Source organism: Leptonychotes weddellii, chromosome 14, assembly GCF_054177405.1.
Source record: "Leptonychotes weddellii isolate Sample4059 chromosome 14, ASM5417740v2, whole genome shotgun sequence".
Lineage (NCBI taxonomy): Eukaryota > Metazoa > Chordata > Mammalia > Carnivora > Phocidae > Leptonychotes > Leptonychotes weddellii.
In genome coordinates, this window is record NC_138382.1 from 55,689,079 (window position 1) to 55,708,146 (window position 19,068).

General features: G+C 48.3%; 1 protein-coding gene across 1 annotated transcript in view; it reads right to left on the reverse strand.

Moving 5' to 3' along the window:
• Window positions 1-19,068, reverse strand: part of ABCA1 (ATP binding cassette subfamily A member 1) — a 99,925-nt gene that overhangs the window by 23,773 nt on the left and 57,084 nt on the right. Inside the window, exons 11-27 of the mRNA XM_081804081.1 lie at window positions 18,281-18,478; window positions 17,333-17,538; window positions 16,232-16,408; window positions 14,325-14,547; window positions 12,400-12,621; window positions 11,779-11,983; window positions 10,637-10,750; window positions 8,636-8,807; window positions 7,741-7,872; window positions 6,667-6,809; window positions 6,328-6,465; window positions 5,354-5,574; window positions 4,107-4,179; window positions 2,984-3,186; window positions 1,583-1,631; window positions 1,322-1,435; window positions 103-275 (exon numbers count right to left, since the gene is read on the reverse strand). Coding sequence (XP_081660207.1) covers window positions 103-275; window positions 1,322-1,435; window positions 1,583-1,631; window positions 2,984-3,186; window positions 4,107-4,179; window positions 5,354-5,574; window positions 6,328-6,465; window positions 6,667-6,809; window positions 7,741-7,872; window positions 8,636-8,807; window positions 10,637-10,750; window positions 11,779-11,983; window positions 12,400-12,621; window positions 14,325-14,547; window positions 16,232-16,408; window positions 17,333-17,538; window positions 18,281-18,478 — 2,763 coding nt within the window. The remainder of the gene's footprint in view (window positions 1-102; window positions 276-1,321; window positions 1,436-1,582; window positions 1,632-2,983; window positions 3,187-4,106; window positions 4,180-5,353; window positions 5,575-6,327; window positions 6,466-6,666; window positions 6,810-7,740; window positions 7,873-8,635; window positions 8,808-10,636; window positions 10,751-11,778; window positions 11,984-12,399; window positions 12,622-14,324; window positions 14,548-16,231; window positions 16,409-17,332; window positions 17,539-18,280; window positions 18,479-19,068) is intronic.

Below are 19,068 nucleotides of genomic sequence, written 5' to 3' on the forward strand. Positions count from 1 at the left end.
TGAAATACGGAAAGTCTGGCTCCAGCATCCACCTCACAACCATGACCCTCTCCTGCCTGCACTGGTCAGGGAGCCTGCGGCCCACCCGGGGAGCCAGAGTCACTGGCCTGGAGCAGCACTTGTCACCTGAGCAAAGAATCCCTTCCGACTCCGTCTGGCAATCAGCAGCCTCTTCCACAGAAGGGCCACAAACTGCTGCTGTGTGAGCTTCCAGCCCTTCACCTGGTAGGAGCCTTTGCCGTCCATCCCACTGAGCAGGTCTGTTTCTCTGGATTCTGCAAGAAGCCAACACTGAAGGTCACCTAGTATCTGAGGCAGTCTTGACCTCACCACGCTCCGCCCTCCATCATCCTCAGCAACCATCTTGGAGGCTTGTGTTTGAAAGCCAAAGTCTCTCAGAAGTCAAGGGCTTTCATGACAAATCAATGTCCCAGGAAAAGCTAGGACCCCAGATGTCCAACAGTAGAGCTTTCTGCCTTCCAGTCCTCATGTGAGGAGTGCACCAAATGAAGGTGCCTTGAGACAACTGAAGAGAAGCATTCACACATAACTGTTGTACATCAAGTCATTCAGATGAACCAAGTCATCCCCAATTTCTTATAAAATATTCTATGAGACAGGCCATGCATTTAGGCTGACATAATTGAGAACAGACAATGCTGATTTGTCTACCATCTATTATTTTGGTAAAAATAGACACATTCAAATGATCTAAGTACAGACAATGTCTGAAATCAGGGAAAACATGAGGGCCACACACTCATAGGAGCAGGATTGGGAGAAAGGTTTCTGTACCTCAAAATCGTATAAAAATCCTTGTCTTAAACTAATGATTCCTAACTGAGGCGCTTTCACATTTTACCAAGATTTGCTTGACTTCTTGTCTTCCATTCTCCATCCCAGTCAAACACAGAGGGACACACTCATCCAGAATATCTAAGTCTAAGGTACAATTAGCTCTAAAAACTGACTTATTTCAAAATCATTCATCAACAATTAAATACCTTATCTAGGCAAGAAACTGGGTCTCCACAGAAACGATAAAAATGGATTCAGAGGACTGAGGGACCATCCTTTTATATGTGTCTCAAGTGAAAGATCTCAACTAAATGAAAAAAGTGATGAGGATGGGCTCCTTCAGGTTTGATGGTTTGCCCAATGCTGGAAAAGCAAATGTGGCTTTTTTCATCATCCCACTACCCTTTGGACCCTGTAGGCATCTATTATCCCACGCTCAAGGCCGTTAAAAGGTAACGTGGGAGTAACACAAGACAAGAAATTCACTTTCAAACAATGGAACACAGATCTTGCCCAAACAGACCTGGGTCTACATCAGAATCATTAGGATCAGTAGCATCATCTTCAGTGAATGGGCGAAGGCAGCTCTGCTTGTCCCCGAAGGCCCGTCTGTTTCGTCTTGCTGGCAAGGTGCCATCTGCAGACAAAAGGAAGGAATTCCACATTTTATTTTATTTGTAACAAAACAAGCCCTCCTCAAGTCAAAGGGAAAGGGATAACACTGGTGAGCTAAGATGGCCTACAGAGGCACTTCCCAGAGCATACAGCTCCCCCCGAGGCTTACCTGAGGTCTCAGCATCCACCCCACTCTCTTCGGCCACTTTGAGAAATATCTGAAAAAACGGTAGTGAGAATAGTATAAGCATCACGTGATGAAAGCAACCATCACCGCCATGATTATTACATTATTGAGTGGCTTGTTAGCCCCTAAAGACAAAAAGTAAAAGCTTCAATTATTAGTAATACTTTGCCAGTCATTTGGGAGTGAAGGCATTTTTAACCAGAGAACATTTCCCCGGTAGTGAGAACTATCAATCCAGACAATCTTTTTCAAATTAAAGGTTTGACATTAGAACACTACAGAAGAAATGTGTTCTGTATCTACAGGGAACACGTAAGGTGGCTTCTTCCAGGTCTATGGCCCCCAAATCTCTTGAGTAGGCTAGCACCATGCTAAGTCATCCAAGACAGAATGATCAAAAGATGATGGGCTCCCCATTACTAGAAATATTATATCAGGGATTCAAACATCGTAAGACAATGTGAACTAGCCAATGATTTCTAAACTCTGAACTACAGACCACAGCCTGGAAAGCATGTAATAAAAGCACAGACATTAAGGTCTTACCTCCAGAAATTCTCATTCAAAGACCCTGGCGCCGAGGCTTGGAATTTTTATTGTCAGTAATATCCCCAGATGATTTCTCTGCCTGGTCAAGCTTGGGGACCACTGGGCCAGACAACTTTTGTATCCTTCCCAGCCCTCCAGGTCTATGATGCTGTGGTCTCTAAAGGCAGGTGCTGCTACACAGTAGAGAGAGCATGGGCTTTGTAGCCCAAACCCTCGATGCTGAATCCTAGCTCGGCATCCCTGAGTGCCCACCTTTTCATCTTATTATAGGGATAATATTAAGTTACAATGATTTTTTTTTTGAAGATTTTATTTATTTAAAGAGAGAGAGTATGCATGAATGGGGGGGAGGGGAAGAAGGAGAGAGACAGAGAGAATCCCAAGCAGACTCCGCGCTGAGCACAGAGCCTGACACAGGGCTCGATCTCACGACCCTGAGATCATGACCTGAGCTGAAATCAAGAGTCGGACACTTAACCGACTAAGCCACCCAGGCACCCCTACAATAATTAAAACAAACAAACAAAAAACAGCAAAAAACCCCCACACACCCAGGTCAGCACGAGGCACATGCAGATTTTCCATAAATGTTGGCTATTTCCTACGCGTGGCCATGACACAGCCATGTCAGGGAGCAATCCTAATCTAGCTCTCCTGCCATCTCCCACCACTTTAAAGGGTTAACTATGGCAGTAATACCCCAATATCAATGATATAAGGCCTCAAATGACCAGCTCCATGGTAATCCTATTCCCCTGGGGGAAAAGCAGGCTACCTGTCTGGCCTTGGGACTGTGGGACCTGCTATACTCGGACAGTCAGTCACTGAACGTACTTCTTCCAGGGTCGTCTCCGAGATGCCGTAACTGGAGATGCCCAGGTCTGAGAGCCGGTCATCAATCTCATGGAAGAGTTCCACAAAGGCCCCCTCCTTGGCAGCTTCGTAGGGCAGCACGTAAGTCAGTTCATGCCCAATGTCTTCCACTAGCCGGGCCTCAGCCACGTGCTTCCTGATGAGGTTGGAGATGGCCGAGACATCTGTAGGGACCAAAGCACAAGGACAGCTCAGGCGGCTCAGAGGCCCCCCACATCAAGGGCCAGCCATGCCTCACCTTCTCCCTTTGCCTACCCCTCAGAAGCCAGGTGTCCACGCAGGACACCCGTCCCCAATACTTAAGTCTTTCCGCATGTTCATCTCTGGCCTGAGAGTTCCTGGGAGCAAGGACTAGGTCTTATTCACCAAAGCCAGGAACACTGTAGGTTCTCAGTACATTGTGGGTGGGTGGAGGACTTTCAGAGGTGGAAAGCCTGTGTCTATTGCCTGAACTCCAGGAGTCTTCAATGGAAGACCTGAGCAATGGAGAATTAAACGATTCTTCACCCTTCCCTAACCTGTAAACGAGGCTCCTTCTATTTATGTCAATAAAGGGCTAATCAAACGGTTCGTGGAGGAAGACATCTCTCTGGAAAAAGACAGCTGTTAGGACTGGCCACCGATGGACACAGTAAAGGCTTCTGCTCCACAGGTGTTACTGGTGACACTGCTGTCCTATATATTGTGCAAAGGAGGACCCAGCAGGCTGCTCTCCGTCTCCTGGGCTCGCTCTCTCCTTAGCTACTGAGATCCAATCCCTCCCCCATGGCTTGGCCCTCAGTACCTCACCCTGGTCTCCAGTGTCCAGCCAGATCCATTCCCCGGAGATGCCCCACCCCCAATCACGTCAGCCTCTCGGGGTCACTGCCCTGCCAACTCCCACACCGAGCCCCCCAGCAAGCGTTAAGCCAATCTGCCACCAAGCTGCACCCTCTCCCAGCACCCCCACCCCCACCCGGCCCCAGCCCAGCAGCAAACCTTGAGTCAGCGCCACCAGCCTCTGCACCTCTCCTCCTCTGCCTCCACTCTGCCCAGCTGGGGGAAGCTCAGGCACCACCTGAATAAGAAACCCCAGAGTCCTTACCGATGGTCAGCGTGTCACTTTCATGGTCGCTGCCCAGGCCAGCATCAGAACTGCTCTGAGAAACACTGTCCTCCTGATGGCAAAGAAGGAGGTGAGAATGGGTCAGGGACCGAGCAAGGTACAGCCACCAGCACCTTCGCCAGGGCGGGCTTCCACGAGGCCCTACTGCGTGGCTCCTCCTGGGAGGCAACTGACGGGGCGGCCGTGGCTTCGGAAGCCGCTGACACACGTGTGCTGTGTGCACAGGAGGTCAGGGAGCACAGCCACAACGGAAGGGGGGCCAGCGACGAACGCTGTCGCCAGGCATCCACTGACCCTCCTAGCATGGATTCACCTGCCTGGTTATCTGGCTCGGTGCCTCTCAAGCCTTGACTTATGTTGAGCCACCAGGGGACCCTGCTAAAATGCAGATTCTGATTTAGTGAGTCTGAGAGCTGGGCCCGTGTTTCTGCATTTCTAACAAGCTCCCGAGTAATCCCGGTGCTGCTGGTCCTCAGACCACACTTGGAGTAACAGGCACTAGTTAAAAAGTAGATAAGCAGACGGGAGGTGAAGGCTGGGATGTAAATGTTTCAGGTGCCACTGGTTCCAGCACACAAATGGATCTCAGGCATGTACGGTGGAACAGAGGAAAACCTACCTGGTTATCGGGTTCTGGTCCCACCTCTGTTACTTACCTGCTCGCTGGCCTACAAGCCTCATTTCCCTAAACTGAGATAATAATCACAATACCTCCCTCCCACTGTTGTTCGGCACTTCGAGATGAAGGAAGTTAAAAAAAAAAAAAAGAAAAGTTTATAAATGATAACGATGCTGCAAAAAAATTAACTAGTACTGTCATTTTCTTTTATGCCCAGAATCTGCTAGCGTGTCCGCCATGAAATCAGTGTTCAATAAATATTTGCTGTTTTGTAGTTTAGAAGTTAAGGTCAATGAGATTCAAAGGGAATGAGCAGGAATGACAGAGCATTCTGCAGCTCGGGCTCGTCACTCCTGGCGAGTCTTTTTTCTTCACTCTAATAAAGTCCCCTAAGGACCTTCTCTATCACTCACTGTGCCTCCACAGGAAGAAGGAAGTGGGATCCAACCACACTGTCACTGTAGGAACAGATGTGTCCTGCGCTTTCCACACAGGAAGTATGATGTGATTCCATGCGGCAGAGTGGGGTGGACATGGACAAGCCAGTGGACAAGCCACTCCCAGCCAACAAGCCCAGCGCCAGCCCAGCACTGAAAACACGACTCACCTTCTTCAGGTACGACACAGTGCTACTGCTATTTCTGCAGGAACTGAGGGAGGATTCCACATCCTTCTTAACCAGGGTCAGGTAGTAGCCTGTTCCCAGCTGGTTCTTCAGAAATAGGGAGGAGCCCACACAGCACAGCTTCCCATGGGAAATGATGGCAATCCTGTCCCCCAGGATGTCTGCTTCATCCATGTGGTGCGTGGAGAGAATAATGGTGCGGCCTGCCAGGCACAAACACAAGGGCACGGGACGAGTGAGGCCTCCTGGTTCTCAGTGACTGAAGCAGCTGCAACGACAGATCTATCCGCAGGGGTCACCGAGGCAGAGGAATCTGGAAGCCTGTGTGGCAAAGCCATCCTCACAGAAATCAGAACAGGAACATTCGTTCGGGAATCTGCCACACGCCAGGCAGGGTGCTAGGCGGTCTGCATGCATTTTCATTTCACTAAAGCTTCTATGAGGCAGGCACTACTGTTATTGTAGGTAAAGAAACGGAGACAAGTTAAATGACTTTTCCAAGGTCTCAGGGCCAGCTGGAACTGGCTCCGAAGTCCATGTTCCTCATTTGCCCATCCCCGCTTTCAACAAACATATGTTGTGTACCATGCTGGGGACAGAGATGAACAAAGACATATCCTCTCTTCTCAGCCATCGGTCTAGAGGGGAATACAGTTGTAACAGACATGTCCAAGCTCTATGCTAGAAGTAGCTCTGGGGACCATGCCCTTTATCCCCACTTCTCTTCTTGCCAGCCCCTAGATAATGAAGGGCATACATGTTAAGTGTCTTGTAAGCCAGGTCTTCCTTCCACATCCAGACCACGGGTGAGCACAGAGCTCTAAGAAAAGAAGTCGCACATTCCTGAGAAGCAATTCTGCTGCTCTGTCAAGAACAGCCATGAGCCACGGCTGCAGCCATACGTCTCAAGAGCCCCTGCATTCCTCCCTCCCTCGAAATAAACACACACAAGCTACCTTGTCGGTATTTCAGCAGGAGCTCCCATATTCCCCTGCGGGAGTAAGGGTCCACACCGGCTGTGGGCTCGTCCAGAATGACAACCTTGGATCCCCCAACAAAGGCCAAAGCCACAGACAGCTTTCTCTTCATTCCGCCTATGAGAGAGAGAGAGAGAGACGTTCCAGGACCAGCCCCAGACAGCGAAGGCAGAGGCGCTGAGAGACAATCAGAGGCACCCACCTGGGGACAAGCCAGGGACACACTTCTGACCTACCCCCCACCCCCACACTGGGACACTGGGACAGCTGTTGTTTCTCGTGCGTGTGTGTTTGGGGGGCGGGGGGGGAGGGACTCACCTGACAGCTGACTTGTTTTGCTTTTCAGTTTGCTGGGTGGCAAACCGACATCCAAGGCCATCTGCTCCAGCTCTGCTTTCACGTGCTTCTCCGAGAGCCCCTTCAGCCGCGCATAGAACCAGATGTGTTCTTCCACAGTCAGCCTGGGGACAGAAGGGCAGGTCAGCTCTGCCCTGCACGGGCTGCATCAGAACCCAGTGCTTCCTGACCCACAACAGAAGAAAATGGGCATGTTTCCACTGCCCCCCACCCCGACCTTTTCTAACTATCTCAACTTCTGAAAAATAACAGGAAGAATCAAGACAGAACAACCGTAAGCAACCACCGGAGATGCTGAAGAAGCCAAAGCTGAAATGTGATTGGTCCCTTCCAGCCTATTCCCAGCAGGCCTGGCCACCATACATCAGGCAGTTGCAACTTTCAATCCAGGTCCTCAAAGGGCCCACCCCATAATCGACCATCGACCAAGAAGCTGGCTCGGCTTTCACCTGGAGGAGCCCCCTCCAGGAACTCAGACTGTGCGAGAAGGGAGGCCCCTATGGAGGACATGAGCCTGAGCTGCTCGCTCTAGGGAAGAGCAGACAGGGGTCCAGAAGGGGAGAAGCCCTTGCCCAAGGTCACAGAGCCCAGGTCTTTCTCTGTTCCCCCACGAGGGCTCCCTGGGGGGCCTGAACTGCTGACAGGCCCACCTGAATGGAAGCAATGTCTTGAGCAGGAAATGCTGGGCCATCATGACAAGGGCCCCGAGGCACTGCCAACTCTGGGCTAAGAGCTGCAGCTGGTGCCAGGGAGGAGAGTGATGGGAGAGCCGACAGGCTAACTCGCCCTCTAGAGTGTCAGTAATGGAGAGCACCTTTTCCCACGCCCTCATCCACCAGCTGGACTGATGGGACATCTCTCACCCAACAATCACCTCCTACTTTTCCTAAAATGGAAGGACGACTGGGTCTCACTGTGCAGGGAGGTGAGACCCGCCACCCCCACAGAAGGCAGAATGCTTAAGTCCCCCTCGGCCCATGACTCATGACACACATCCAGGGAGGGTGTGCTTCTCAAAGTGCTGCTGGTACTCACATGTCAAACAGCACGTTATGCTGGGGGCAGACCCCCAGGTTCTGCCGGATGGTGCTCATCTCAAAGCGAATGTCTTTTCCCAGGATGTAGGCAGTGCCCGAGGTGGGAGGGAACAACCCAGTCAGGATTGACCTGAAGACAAAAATTTACAAGTGCAAGAGTCAGTGTTATCCCCATTCCCCTGGAAATGCTCCACACCAGGCCGCAGAGCCCAGGCACCTGCAGCAGAGGCATCAACCTCCCTATACCCCCATTCCTTCCTAACAGACCCGAACTGACCCCTACAAAGCAAACAAGTCCCTCTCATGCTCCCTGTCTCTCATTCTCTCTCTCTCAAATAAATAAATAAAATCTTTAAAAAAATAAATAAAAATAAAAGTCACTGAGGCTAACTCTGGCGTGTATGGCCCGTTCTCCCTCGTGAAGCCACCCATTATAACGTCTTTAGAGGTCCCTGCAGGTCCCAGAAAGGGCAGTCACATGGCCAGGTCTCACACCTCCTTAGCGACAGAGCTCCTGGAAATCACTACTTCCCTCCAACATATCCAATCTCCCCACATTCTTGCTTCATAGTTCTAACCAAACCAGCTCAAAAGGGAGACCCTTTCTCGGAGCTGTCACAGCCTTAGGGTTCCAGGAACAGTGCAGAATTCTGAGAACCAAATGGGAAAGGTCACCAAGAGGGCTCCCAGGCTGTTTTCAGGCCGAGGAGATATCTAGCCAAAACCAGCCGTGGGGAAAGCACTCTTGTGATGAGATAACATCTTACATTCGTCAACTCCTCCCCGGCGCTGCCCTTGCTCCCGTGACCAACGCAATGCCCTTGCATCCTGACTTCTAACTGCGCTACGGAACCTGCCCGCAGCTGATTCTGGCAGCCACACCCTCTTCTTACATGGTGGTGGTCTTCCCAGCTCCATTGTGGCCCAGGAAGGAGGTGATCTGGCCCTCATAGAAATTCAAGGCCAGGCCATCAACAGCCACCTTCATGCCATCCCGGTAAACCTTCATCAGGTTCTGAATGGACACACCCAGCTTCAGGTGTGTGGGCTCCTCCTCCACGCAGACTGTCAGGAGACAGAAGACAGAGGATGGGCATGAACCACAGCAAATACCGACGAGTGGGGCACAAAGACATGGCGGCTGGGCTCGTACTCCCACAGCTGTCCTCTCTCCATGCATACTTCTGGTTTCTCAGGCAGACATTTATTTAGGGCCTGTTTGGGCAGGAGTGTTGGTGATGGGAATTCACTGATAAAGGAGCATTCACAGTCTATTGGGAGAAAAAGACTTGACAAGGAATCAAAATACAGGAGGCGAAAAGCGGTTTAAAAAACACATCTAAAAATGCCGTAGAACTGTGGAATACCCAGCCCATGGAACACGACTCAGCAATGGAAAGGAGTGAACTGTTGATATGCATCACAGCTTGGATGGATCTCAAGGGAATAATGCTGAGTGACAAAAAGCCAACCTCAAAATGTTCCATACTATATGGTTCCATTCATATCACATTCTGGAAATACCATGTGGAGAACAGAGTAGTGGCTGACAGGTATCAGGGACTGGGGAGGAAGGGGGGTGGCTTTAAAGGGGCAGAATGAGGGAGTCTGTGTGGATGGAACAGTTCTGCATCTCGACTGAGCTGGTGATTACATGAATCTCCATGTGACAAAGTGCACAGAACTAAACACACACACATGAATGAGTACATGTAAAACTCTACAATCTGAAGAAGGTCTACACATTATACCGTGTCAATGTCATGGTTTTGATATTGTGCTGTAGTATGCAAGGTGTTACCATCGGGGGAAATGGAAATGAAAGGCACAAGGGAAACCTCCCAATACTATTTTTTTTTGCAACATCCATGAGTCTACAATTATTTTAAATAGAAAAGCCTTTTGTTTGTTTTTCAATGCCATGCAATCTTAGAGGAGGAACTGACTGACTACTTGGGAATCTAGAAGGACTACTCAGGGATGAGGTACAGAATTAGATCTTGGGGAAGGAGGAGGAAGGCAGGCAAGTTGGAGAAAGAGCTCTCCTGTGAGAGGACAGAGTACGTACAAAGGCACGGGGGTGTGGAAGAACAGAACGTGTTCTAGGAGACTGACACAGAAGCTCGGTGTAAAGAGGAGACTGGGCAAGCAGAACAGGAAGAGCAGGAGAAGAGGCTGGGACAGTGGGCAAGGGCCGGCTGTAGGTTGTCCAGTATGCCTAAGGAACAGCAGACTTTTCCACTGGCAACCAGGTGAAGGCACAGAAGAGACCAGCAGGAAAGGGACTCATTAAGTACTTAGGAAGCCACACTGAACACAAAAACAGTTTCTCTCCAAGAACCAGAGCAAACGGCCCAGAAGGCAGAGCCTTTGCTAAACTGTGGGCACCTCCACCTACAGTCAGGAGCCAGGAGAGGATTAGGGCTCTGGATAATGAAGGGTGAGAACATCAAGAAGCACAGGCTGAGCTCTGACAGCCACTTAGTGGCAGCCTACACAGGCTCATATTTCCATCACTATGACAAGACGGGCAGCAAGGTTATGGTTCTTCAATCACAGTTGTCTTTACCCCCTCTTCCTAGCTGTTAATTTATCATAAAGAGTGTGTGTTGGGGGGGGGAGGGTGAATGTATAGATATCAAGGGCCTCTTTCCTAGAAGCCAAGAAAACAAAGGCAATGGCCCTCAGGGACCAAGAGAGTGACTCCCCGATAAGTCAACAATAGCACTGGACACGAATGGCATGGGAGAATTTGGAAAGATGCATTGTGTGTGATTTCTTTGCTCCTAGAGTGGTTTCAGACTCTCTAAAGGGCTAAAGCCATCCTTTGTCCCTGACAGTCAGTGGGGGCAACAGCACTTAGGCTAAGGGAAGGGCAGGTCGACAGCACTTACTTTCTGATGCTCCCTTCTGGCTGGAACCAGGGTGGCTCTTTTCATCACTTTCCTCACCGAACCAGTAGGATTTGGTGCAAGGAAAATACCAGGGCCTGGGGATTCCATACTGGCCTGCAAGCGAAGATAAAAACCAAGATGGAAGCCAAGCACAGCAACATCCTAGCATTCCCGAGGTATCCCAGCCAGAACTACTCCCTCCTTGACACAGCATCTGGAGGTGACACCACCCTGGGATGGAGGTGGGGTAGTAGGAGCTCACATCTGCTGACACCTACTATGCATTCAAACAACCCCACGAGGCAGGTTATCAGCCACTCATTTTATAGATGAGGAAACTGAGGGTAAGTAGCCTACTGAGGTCACTCAGACAGTAAATGGAAGGACTCAGAATCTGAACCCAGATCTGTAGGATACAAAATTGCCTATCAATGCAGGAAGCTCAAGTAGAGGTAATAAACATTCCACATACACTCCCTTAGAGGAAAACCAGGGGAAGCAGAAAAAGTTAAACCTCACTCTCTTAGAATTTGATCTGTATAAACACGTATCCACGGCAGGTCTTGGTCAAGGAGATTTATTTAAGGGAAGTACTAAAATGAATTTTCATGAATGTTAGTTTGATTAAATCACAGGTAAGGGCTTAGAGCCAACATATCTTACTCTTTACAAGCTGTACTCAGGAAACAGAACCTCTGCCAGTGGCTCATTCTGGGGATACGGAATTAGAGAATTGGGCCAGCGTTGGAAGGAGGAACCCTCTAGACTAGCTGACCCAGTGTGACCCAATTGGGTTCACCCCCAAGCACCAACACTGACCAGCTGTGTGTCCACAGGCAAGTTACTTGAGTCCTGCTTCTCTCATTTGCAAAAAAGTGGGTCTAAGAGCAAGTCCCCAAGTCTACACAACACTTGATACAGCACGGCACACAGGGCTCAGGAAATGAGAGCTGGAGCAGTAATACTTTCAGCATCAGCTGCTTCTCCTCGGACTGTTGGCTTGCCGTGGGTCTAAAGCCCTAGCCACTTTCTGGGGAGCCCCAGGCCCTACAGAAATTCCACCACAGACCGGGCAGAGCTTGGCAGCTAGAAATTACATTTTCCCCAGCTGATGGCTAAAGCTGTGTGGAAGCCCCATGTACCTGGAAAGACAGCCTCGATGTACCACGTCATCACTCCATAGAGGAAGGTGTCGAACAGCATCATGGAGACTGAAATGGTGAGGTTGAAGCCATCTTCCTCCACGGGGCTCTCAAACAGGTTGTCCCACTGCACCCCAATGCCCTGCTCCTCAAAAAGGGCAAAGTACTCACAGCCAAACCCGAAAGCCACAGGAGACAGCAGGCTCTGTGAGAAAGAGGCAAAAGTCACTTATCCATCTTATCCATCTCCTAGTCTCTCATTTTCTGGCACTTCTAATATAAATTTCACCTAGAGAAATTTGAATTTGCAAAATGGATCAATTACAAGATATGGAAGTATTCACCTACAGATCCCTTGAGGGGAGTGGGCTCACTAGCAGCACAGAAAAGGATTCTATTTATAACCCCTCATTATGCACACACATTTCAGAAATGCATGCATGACAGAGTGTAAAACTTTTAGAATTTTATGCTTCCAAAGATGCCCCAAAGGCTCAGCAATCCTGCACCCCCACACACAGACACACACACTCATTTCCCATTCTCGGCTTGGACTGCAAGGGGAGGTGAAGCGCCAGGGGCTGCTGTGCGTGCAGTTACTACGCAGGGGTGGTTCCTCACCACGAAGATCTTGAGCGTGAAGCCCACATAGTCTTGCCATGCCACGCACAGCACGTAGGGCAGGTAGAGAATGAAGTAGATGATGCCCCCACAGGCTGCCGCCAGGTTGGCTCTTGAGAAGAGTGTGCTGATCAGGAAACACTGCAGGATGGTCACCACGGCGAACATGGACAGAAAGACAAACACCACGCTGGGGTCACTGTAGGGCAGCAGGTTTCCTAACTGGGAAGGAAGAGACCTATTAAACGTGCTGTCTCAACAAGCACACACGTCCTCGCATGATCTATGGGAAGAAGAGTTTATTCATACTCATCTGAGAGATAATAGGGAGGAGCAGTGCAGCTCATTGTTCTGATCAGGAAACTGAAGCCTAAGTAAGGATAACGACTACCCCGAGACCACACAGCCTAGTAAGAGTGGAGGCAGGAAGAGAAGAGTCTGGGACTGAAATTCATCAAGGTTCAACTCAATGGACAATTCTGTTCTTTGGTTCTCCAAGAAATATTGTTTACCTGGTGTCTCCTTTTATAAGGACCAGGACTCTCAGCACCAAGAAAGAATTGTGGGCGACAGCATCCTATAGGACTTCTCCCTCCAAAGGTCATAGAAAAGGGCCAAGAAATCTTATTCTCCCCCTTGATGACCTGCCATGGATTCTGCATTCTCACAATCATCCAAATTCTTGTGGGCCTTTCAAGTCTATCTCTAGCCAGTTCATCTGGGTGTGTTTGAGGAGAACTAGCCAGCACGTGGTCGCAGAGCAGCTCTTCCCCGCCAGCCACAGGACCACCACCCCTACCAGGGAGCTCCACCCTTGCAGTCAGATATCAGAGCATGAGCAGGGGTTGATTTCAGCGAGACTCACTCTGTCATACTGCTGGGTGACCTCGGGGAAGCCCTTAACCTTCCTTGGCCTCATTTCCTTATATGTTAAATGGGTTAGTGAGGATATAATCAGAAAGCACAGGTGAATGTGCTTTAAACAGTGCTTGGCAACCAGCAAGTGCTCATTTGTATTAACAGTAGCTAGTATTAACCTAAATATTAGTTCCTCACCCTTCATACTCCCCTCTCTTTGAAAATATTTTTTTACATGATGCCTCCTTAAAACAAATCACTGTAAGGAAAGGAGATTAGCATATAAACCTATTAACATATAGGGTAGCACAGAACAGCACTGCCTGGGGTCCCCCTGAAGGCGGAACGTGCTGCCCAGCTGCCGCAGCAGACAACCTCTAGATGTCAACCTCCTCTGGGTCTGTCACAGCCACAGAAAGCTGACTGGCCCGGGGGCTCATGATTCCAATAACTGACTGAGGGGCCCGGGATCTAGGGTGTCAGGGAGGGAGGCCTTGGGGCTGGACAGCTCAGCTCAATGAGGCACAATTCCGGTGAGCTGTATATGGTCCCAAGTGCCCGTGGGGTTGGCCGTGCACTGCATCTCACAGCTCCTTCCCATGCTCAAACCTCCGCATTCCCCACCCCTTCCACAGATGTTGATCCTGAGTAATAAGCCCCGCACCAAACTCTCTCAGCCTCTGCTGCCAGAAAAACCTAACCTGCAATAATATGTATCCCTCTGATTATGGTTTTTAGAAATTCTGGCAGAATCACCACCCAATACATCTAAGGAAATGAACAGCTCTCAGATGCTGCCACAAACCACTGCCCAGAAAATGTCATGGCACACGTGTGTGCCTACATGGGAAGCAAGAGCCCTGGGTTCTAGCCCTGCTCAGCCGCTAGCCAACTGGGTTGACCCTGAGCAAGTCACTCTCACTCTCCCCAAATACAGAATAAGGAAACTGCAGGAGAGGACACGTCTGACCTGTTCCCTCCCAAATAATCTTTGCTTTTCTCCTCATAGCCTGTGTTGGGCTGTTTAGGAGTCCCTGGGCAGCAGGGAGCCAGGGTGGCAGCCTTACTTTCAGGATGACCACAAGCAGGCCGGCGCTCACGAGCAGAGGAATGAGGCTACTGATGAACCAGCTGAACCACAGGATGCCGTTGTCCAGGCCCATGATGCGCATGGTTTCCTTCAGCCGCGCCTCCTTCTCATACACGATGCCCTTGATGATCACAGCCACGGAGTAGATCCAGGCCAGCGTCATGAACAGGGGCATGGACCGGCTCATCACCCGCAGGAAGCTGGAGGCCCAGGGAAGGGCAGAGGAGAATTACAGGGAGTGAGATTCAGGCTCGGAGGCCACTGCCTCCGGGGCCTGCGTGCGAGAGGAAGCCCCAAGACTGAGTGAACGAGGGGCAGGCTCTCCAGACTCCAAAACGTACAGGTTATCAAATGCTTCATGAGGAGCACAATGTAGTATTAACAGTTAGACCAACAAAGTGCCACCACGTAGAATTTCTTTGGGGCCTGCTTTAGTCACTAGGTAACTGTGAGGTGTGGGTTATTTTAAAGTACTAAAACAAAAACGAGAAAACCAACTCCTTCTCTCACAAGAGTTCAACTTCTCCAAGGTCATGTCCCTACTGCCTTGTTCAACTTTTATCACAGATAATGCAGATATAGACTTCAGGCAGCTCTTGTCAGTTATATTTCAGATTCCAAACTGGAATAGGAAAGGCAGTGGGCCGTGAAGTAAAAAGGACACAGAATTTGGACCCTGGAGCCCAGGCCCAAGTCCCAGCTTTACTACTTAGGCACCTACCAGCCATGTGACAACAGGCAGAGGCCCTTAATGCCGCTAAGCTCCCTCCTGTTCTCATCTTAAGACATCCTTTCTAGAGTAAATCTTGGCTGAGGGGGGTCTTGGGAAAACTCTGGCTAATCTTTTTGAAGGTAAAAAACAAGATAATTCAGGGTGACTTGGAAAAGCCAGAGCGAGCCACGCAAGGAAACAGCTGCTCAGTGCAAAACATAGAACAAATATAAGAGGAACCCCACTCCTTCTACACTCTGATCCCTACACACATACACCACAATGGAGAATGAGAGAATTTCCAGAATTTGGAAGAGACATTACATATCTCAGATGCCTGCAACTACACCTCTGCCCATGCTCGCTCACAAGAAATCATTAGAGGGGCGCCTGGGTGGCTCAGTCAGTTCAGCACCTGACTCTTGGTTTCGGCTCAGGTCGTGATCTCAGGGTCATGAGATCAAGCCCCCACACCCAGGTGGAGCCTACTTAAGATTCTCTCTCTCCCTCTGCCCCTCCTCCCCCCTCCCCCGCTCTCTCTGTCTCTCTCTCAAAAAAAATCATTAGATCCAAAAACACAGTTTCCACAACAAGATCTTGTCAGCTTAGTGACTAAGCACTGAAAGATTATCTGAAGTCCAAGATAAAAAGGCCTTGTTCAGTTTTATTTAGATTGTTTCAAAATGCAGTTTACCACATATAAAGAGTCAGTGGACAAACGGACCTGGAGGCAGCTTTTATAGGTCTAGATCACTGTTTCTGTGTTTGGGGGATGTATGTGCGTGTATGTGCTTGCATGTGTTTGTCATGACACATTTGAAATTTGCAGACTAAGCAAACTTTGACCAAAAGGGCAGGATATGTAAAAAAATAGAAGCACTGGTAACTGCAGATGAAAAAGGAGGGAGGATTCCAGGATGTGCACATGTATGTCCATGTGGCTGGAACCATCAATGACCTACACCTGGCATCTTATTTCCTAAAATCTTCACTGAATTTCAAAAAAGATTTTTTTCTATCAACACACATGTAAAATACATAAAATCAAAGCATCCTATCTCCTCCTTTGGATGTATGTGCACGCATGTGTGTATAAGTATGTATGTGTAGGTACTCTCTCTGGGAACAGTGTTACCCAGTTCCGTGAAGATGGCGGCTCAGTGGTAACTTACATGTCATCGACATAACAGGGGTAGGGCATCTGCTGCACATAGACACCAGTTTTCTTCTCGGTGCCCGTCAGCACCCTGATGATCGCCTGTTCCACCACATCTTGTAAGTAGGCAAAGCCCCCCCAGACATACCGCATATCCTCAAAGGGGTCAGCCCGAGGACCGGGGTCCCAGTACCTAAAACCAAATCACAGGTGACTAAATATTCCTGAGAACCATACATCAAAAAAAGCCAATCACCCACAATCCCACCACCATGACAGAGCCCCTATTTTCATCTTATATATTTTTATCTTATTTTATGGTCTCAGTTGTGCACATATTTTTATTTATTTATTTATTTAATTTAAATTCAATTAGCCAACATACAGTACATCATTAGTTTCAGATGTAGAGTTCAATGATTCATCACTTGCATATAACACCCAGTGCTCACTACACCATGTGCCCTCCCTAATGCCCATCACCCAATTACCCCATCCCCCCACCTCCCTTCCCTCTAGCGACCCTCAGTTTGTTCCCTATAGTTAAGAGTCTCTCCTGGTTTATCTCCCTCTCTGATGACTTCCCATTCAGCTTTCCCTCCCTTCCCCAATGATCCTCTGCGCTATTTCTCATATTCCACATATGAGTGAAATCACATATTTTTAAACAGATATAATGAGAATGAGCATACCACCACCAGAATGTTGGTTTGGTTTTTTTCCCCTTCCTTGGCTACCTAACATTGCATCAAGTGGACATACCAAAATTTGCTTAATCATTCCCTTTTTTACTAGCTGTTTGCCCCTTTTTGTAAAAATGGATAATGCTAGCACAGGGAACCTGAAGGCTTTATTTCTTCTTATCTACCTGTTGATTTAATGCCACAGGATTAATTCTCTTGAGCGGAAATGCTGAGTCAAAAGATGATTATTTTATGACCTTTGAAATAACTGTCTCTAGCAATGAATGTGCCACTTTCACCAAAATCATGCCACCAATTGGAGTTATTTTGGGGTGAAATTTCTACCAAATTATTACTTAAAACAAAGTGCCTCTAGTCATTTTAGCTGCTCTTGACTTCCCCCAAACTGTCTGGTATGGGGAGACTGAACTCACCCATCCTTGATTTTATTTGTCCTCTCCACATTGTCAATGTCCATTCGGATCTTGTACTTGACATGACGGGGCAACTCCACACTGTCAGGAGTGATTCCGGTGAACACGATACCGGCCCAGAACTTCCGCTCGTCCAGCAACTCCATGGACTTGCTGATGAGCCGGACTTCTGTTGCTACCGGTTCGAGCTTATTCAAGTTGACACACTGACGGAAGAAGAGCCTTCATGAGAACGCTGGGGGCCAGGAAAACACGCAGTGCCCAAGGCAGGCTCTGTCCTAAGAGGGATGTGCTAACTGCGTGACATTTTTATCCTCACCCTCTCCAAAGTCATTTTCCAATATTCGATTGAGAATGGATCCTTTTGTTTTTTAACTACAACTTAAGAGAAATGCTAGAAGTATTTAGAGATAAGTTACTTATATGGATTTTTGTGGCGGGAAAGAGGTTGAAACAAGAATCATACCTCCTTTTCCTCTGTTTTCTTGGCAATTTTGAGTATCAACTAACAAAGTAAGCAGACAAAACAAACAAAAAACGCTTATTTGTCCCTATTAAGTCACATAATTTTTAAAACTAGATTTTTAAAATATAATGTGTCCTATTAGTTCTTAGATAAACTTCATAAATAGAGCCTTTTTAAGGGCATGCTTTCTTGACATTAGGTATTGAGCTATGAAACCTGGGGAAAACCTAGAAGACAATGGACAGAAACACTTCTCAGAGAGAATAAAGCTAGAGTTAGGTCCATTTATTCATTCATTCAGTCATTCAACTAACATTTAGGAGTGCCTTCTGTACACCAAACCCTATGTTAGGTTTGAAGGATACTACTGGAAATAAGACTACACATTATTTCTAAACTTTCCTCCAATCCAAACCTTATTGCACCACCTCAGAGAAAGAAGCCAAAGGCTCTTCTAAATGATCCATGGAACAGATCCTCACCTCCATGAAGCGAGAGATGGTCTGGATTGCCTGGTCAGTCTCATTGAAAGCTTCTCTCCAGGTGTACACAGAGCCGTTAGCAGACTGGACATCCTCTGGGTGCTTGGCCAGAAATGCCAGGATATCTTTGGCAGTCCAGTCTAAGCCATCCAACTGCTGTTCCCAAAAGTGGTCATTGCTTCTACTGTCCAACAGTGTCTGCCATTCCAACGAGAAAGTACAATCAATAAACACCAACTCAGTCTAGATCCTAAGTCTTATATGATTTACAAAATCTAACCTTTTTATGTGAGGTAGATAACACTGTTCCCATTTTATAGATAAGAATATCGAGGTTGGAAAAAAAAAAAAGTATGGGGGCCCCAGGGTGGCTCAGTCCATTAAGTGACTGCCTTTGGCTCAGGTCATGATCCTGGAGTCCCAGGATACAGTCCCACGCCAGGCTCCCTGCTCAGCAGGGTGTCTGCTTTTCCCTCTGACCCTCCCCCCTCTTGTGTTCTCTCTCTCTCTCAAATAAATAAAATCTTAAAAAAAAATTTTTTTTTAAAGTATGATTTTAACCAAGGCTGAGTCATAATGTTAACAGGACATGGAGCTGAGACTCAAAGTCAGACTAGTCTGAATCCAGAGTCCATGTTTCCAGCCTAGCTTAATAGTATCAACTGCAGGAACAACAATGATCATACTTACTCTGCACAATTTTTATATTAGATCATTTATATGTTTTACTTCACCCAACTCCATGAGCAAGATCTGTCCAAAAGTTCCCATTTTTACAGATGAGGAAA